The sequence below is a fragment of the Gavialis gangeticus genome, unplaced genomic scaffold, assembly GCF_001723915.1.
Source record: "Gavialis gangeticus isolate Ggan-Ray unplaced genomic scaffold, GavGan_comp1, whole genome shotgun sequence".
NCBI classification, from domain to species: domain Eukaryota; kingdom Metazoa; phylum Chordata; order Crocodylia; family Gavialidae; genus Gavialis; species Gavialis gangeticus.
This window is the reverse complement of record NW_017728993.1, coordinates 60,112,450-60,116,846: the sequence shown is the minus strand read 5'-3', so window position 1 is coordinate 60,116,846 and position 4,397 is coordinate 60,112,450. Positions and strand designations below refer to the sequence as shown.

General features: G+C 49.4%; 1 protein-coding gene across 1 annotated transcript in view; it reads left to right on the top strand.

Moving 5' to 3' along the window:
* The first annotated feature begins 298 nt into the window (after positions 1-298).
* TDRD5 (tudor domain containing 5) overlaps positions 299-4,397 on the top strand; it is a 52,549-nt gene continuing 48,450 nt past the window's right edge. The window contains exons 1-2 of the mRNA XM_019501798.1: positions 299-622; positions 3,850-4,245. Of these exons, the coding sequence (XP_019357343.1) occupies positions 391-622; positions 3,850-4,245 (628 nt within the window). The 5' untranslated portion in view covers positions 299-390. The remainder of the gene's footprint in view (positions 623-3,849; positions 4,246-4,397) is intronic.

Sequence of the window (4,397 nt, the reverse complement as noted above, 5' to 3'; positions counted from 1 at the left end):
GCAGCCCTGGCTCACGCTTAGCAAGCCCCCTCGGTGGGGGAGGCTCGAGCGCGGAGCCAGGCGCCTACCACTAGAGGCCACTGCGCGCCCCGAGGGGGGGAAAGAGGGACACTCGAGCAAGCGCCCCCACTCTATGGTCCCGCTGTGCGGACACTGTGCGCAGGCGCGAAGACGAGCGGGGGCACGTGCGGGAGCGGCGCGGGGAGGTGCGGAGGGAGGCGCGAGGGGGGCTGGGGCACAGGGCAGGGGATCTGGGTCACTGGCACGTAGTGCCTGTCCGTTGCCTGGCTCGCGGTACCCCCTCTCCCCTAGCCACTGCCTGGTGGAGCCCCCCGAGTGCGGGCCCTGAGCCTCATTGCCCCTTGCCTTGTTTCTTCCTTCAGCGCAGCCATGTCGGAGCAGGAGCACCTCATGGAGTTGCTGCGGAAGGAGGTGCGGTCACTGCTGATGGCTGTCAAGGAGGGCCTGACCCCAGCTCAGCTGGAGCAGGAGTACCTGTCGATGATGGGCAAGCCTCTCCCGCTGCACTCGCTGGGCTACTGCTCCACCATGGAGCTGGTCCTTGACATGCCTGATGTGGTCAGCATCTGCCCCTACAGACATGGCAACGTAGTCCTGAAAGGTGGGTGCTCTCCTCCTGGGAGAGAGGAAAGCATGACTGGGAACACTTGCCCCAAAAGAGCCAGCTTCTTTCAAGTGTCTTGAGGTGATTGTAGCACATGTGTAAGATATGAGAGCCAGAAAGCAGGAGGATGTGGATAAAGACAGGCAGGATGAGGGTTGACAGCGTTGGCTGCCTTTCCCTAGGGATGTTTATACATGTGCTTGGGGGGGAGGGGAGGAAGGGGCAACACTTTAATTAGAGCATCCAGAACATTGCATGTATCAGTGTTCCTGTGTTGAAATATGGCAGCAAGGGCACTTTAAAGCATTGCCATTTTTCAGCACAGAGATGCTGATGCATGTGATGCTGGAGTCTGCTGGAGTGTGGTAATTACCACAATCCAGCAGACTCAATTAATTAAGTCTGCTCCAACATGCTGTAATTACAGCATGTTGGAGCAGACTTAATTAATTGAGTCTGCTGGATTGTGGTAATTACCACAATCCAGCAGACTCAATTAATTAAGTCTGCTCCAACATGCTGTAATTACAGCATGTTGGAGCAGACTTAATTAATTGAGTCTGCTGGATTGTGGTAATTACCACAATCCAGCAGACTCAATTAATTAAGTCTGCTCCAACATGCTGTAATTACAGCATGTTGGAGCAGCCTTACTACACAGGTATAGGTGCCCTAAGTATTCCAAGTATTTGTTGGAAAATGTTGTTTATTTCAGGTCCCTTGTATTGACATAGCATTGATGTCAGTGGCACTAGTGGAAATGCAGCTTAGTATCTACAGTTAGTACTAGAGGAGAACAAGTTGATCAGGAGGAGCCAGTATGGAGTCACCAAAACCAAGTCATGCTTGATTAACCTGTTCTCCTTCTGTGATAAAGTGACAGGCTCTGTGGATGAGGGGAGAGCAGTGGATACGATGCCCTGTGACTCTAGCAAAGCTTTTGACACAGTGTCCCATGACTTTCTCATTAACAAGATGTGGAAATTCAGATTAGATCAAAATACTGTAAGGTGGATACGTAACTGGTTGCATCATCGTGCTCAGCAGATAGATATCAATGTCTCAATATTTAGTTTGAGAGGAGGTATCAAGTGCGGTTCCCCAAGGGTTGATTCTGGGTCCAGTATCCTTAGTACCTTCATTAATTATTTGGATGATGGGATTGAGTGCCTGCTTAACAAATTTGTGGAAGACACCAAGTTGGTTAGAGTTGCAGTTCCCTGGAGTGTAGGGCTAGGATCCAGAATGACCTGGACAGACTGGCAAAATGGTCTACAGCCATGGTTACCAATTAGTGGATCTTGATCCACCAGTAGCTCTTGGAGTTTCTTGCGGTGGATCTCAGAGCCTCCTGGAGTTGATTCAAGGCTGGGGTGGAGGGGCCGAGTGCCTGTATACATGCACGAGTGTGCCCCAACCCAGCAGGTCAGTCTGTGGGGGAGGGAAGGGGCAGGGGCTAGATTAGGCCCCTGTAGTGAGGGACAGTGCTGCAGAGGCAGGAGCAGGGATAAGTTGAGTGGGGCCCTGGCTGGGTGGGACTTACCTGCTGGGGAGGCGTGCCCCCAAATAATTTTTTCTCCCTCTGCCTCGATCTGCTCCACCCCCTTTCCTCCCCACAGACTTACCTGCTGGGCAGGGGGTGAGGGTGGCGGCGGCATACGGTAGATCTTGGGTTGCTTTTAAATGCCAAAGGTGATCTCCTTAAAAAGGTTGGAGACTGCTGATCTACAGTTAACCAGATGAAATTCAACAAGGACAAGTGCAAAGTCCTGCACTTGGGATGGAATAATTGCATGCAGAGATACAGACTGCCTGGAAAACATGACTTTTGAGGAAAGCCTGAAAGAGCTAGGGTTATTTAGTCTGGAGAAGAGAAGACTGAGGGGGGATTTGATAAAAGTCTTCAAATACCTGAAGGATGATTATAGAGAGGATGGAGATAGGCTTTTCTCTGTGGCCACAGGGGACAGGACTAGGCACAGTGAACCTGAGCTGCAGCAGAGGAAATGTAGGTTGGAGATAGGAGGAACTTTCTGACTATGAAGGCATTGAAACAGGCTACCTAGAGAAGTGGAATCTCCATCACTGGAAATTTGCAAGAACAGGTTAGAAAGACACTCGCCTGGAATGGTTAATTACTTCTACCTTGAGCAGGGGGCTGGACTAGACGACTGTGTGAGGTCCCTTCTCCAGCTCTGCGTTCCTGTGTTTTGGGGAAACCTGTGGTGGGCATCTTCCTCCCTGAATCCCACAAGTGGGAGAATAAATGACTTGCCCAAAGTTACACTGGATGCAAGCGGCAGGATAGGGAGATGAACCTGGGTCTCAAGTTCCCCGGGTGTAGAGGATGAGGCCTGTGAGGGGACAGCCCAGGGACATGGAGAGGGACATATACAAGGGGGTGACTGGGCCTGCACTCTCACTTCTGGGCCATACCTTGTTTTGCATGCAAGCTCCATGACACCAACCAGTTATTCAGAGAGACCACACAAAGCTAGTTATATGCTTCCTTTGTGGAGAGTAGCCAGGACTACTCCTTAATATTATCTGTTGCTGGTGGCATTAGCTTTTCAACATGAGGGTTTCCTCAGTGCTACGCAAGCTGTCTAGAGGGATCACTGTACAGCTGAGCTGCATCTCAGGAGTGCAGTGCATCAAGAATACTGTATCTGAAACTGAAGGGCAAATATAGGTAGAGTGTAATTTCACAAACTGAAATATCGTGAGGATGCTGTTGTTGACCCTTCTGATTTTGCGTCAGATGCCATGGTCGCAAGTAGTCAGGGCCTTTGTTTTGAACCTGTCATGTAGATTATGTTTTAACTCTGTTGTGGGGCTTTGCTACAATACTGGCTCAGAGGGCAGGGGGACCTTTACTGAATGAAACACAACTTTGTATAGCTTCTGGGTTGTGTTTTCAGATTTTAAAGTACTAAGTAGGCTCAATAGCCTTCCCTGCTTGGTGTTTGTTCTGCTGAGATTATGATGCTGACAGGGTATGTGCTTGTAAATTTTAAATCCGTTCCAATCTCTTTTATAAGAGGGAGAATAAAAACGACAGGTTATTAATGCCTTTTGTAACGAATGTTGAAGCTCAGCAATAACTTGGTTAGTGTAACTTGCTATCTGAAAGGATCTTTCCACTGGAATGGGACTAGTAAAGGGGAAGGGAAAGAGAGAATGTTGTCCAAAAGAGTGCTAATTGTTAGTTCCTATTGCTTTAGCCATTGCAGACGAAGACACTGTACGGATTGCAAATTTGGTTGCCAGACAGAAGAACAAGCCTAAGACGCGAAATGCCACATGTAGGGCAAATTCCTTCTCCAGCTTTGGTCCTAGCCTGCCTCGGCAAGGGCGGACCCCTCCTGTCCTGCCGGCTGTGGTGAAAAGCGAATTGAAGGACTTGCTGAGGCTCTCGCCAGTCCTGCTTTCAGACTTTGATGAAGCCTTTTCGAGGCACTTTGGACGGGCATTCCAGTACATGCGTTATGGATTTTTCTCCATGTTTGAAGTGCTGAATGCAGCCTCAGAGATTATTGCTGTTGAACAGACCAGGGCAGGCTCTTTGCTGACATTGAAGAAGAGCCCCTCAGTTAAACAACAGGAAAAAGTGTTAGAAGGTGAGGCTGAACACATTTAATTTGGAGCAAGCAGTTCCAACTAATACCTGCTTACTGCTTAAAGTAAACTTACTGTATTTTTGAGGGAAAGAGGCCACTGGCCTATCAACGCATCTTTACACATGTTCGGGGGGGGGGGGGCCTTAATTAGA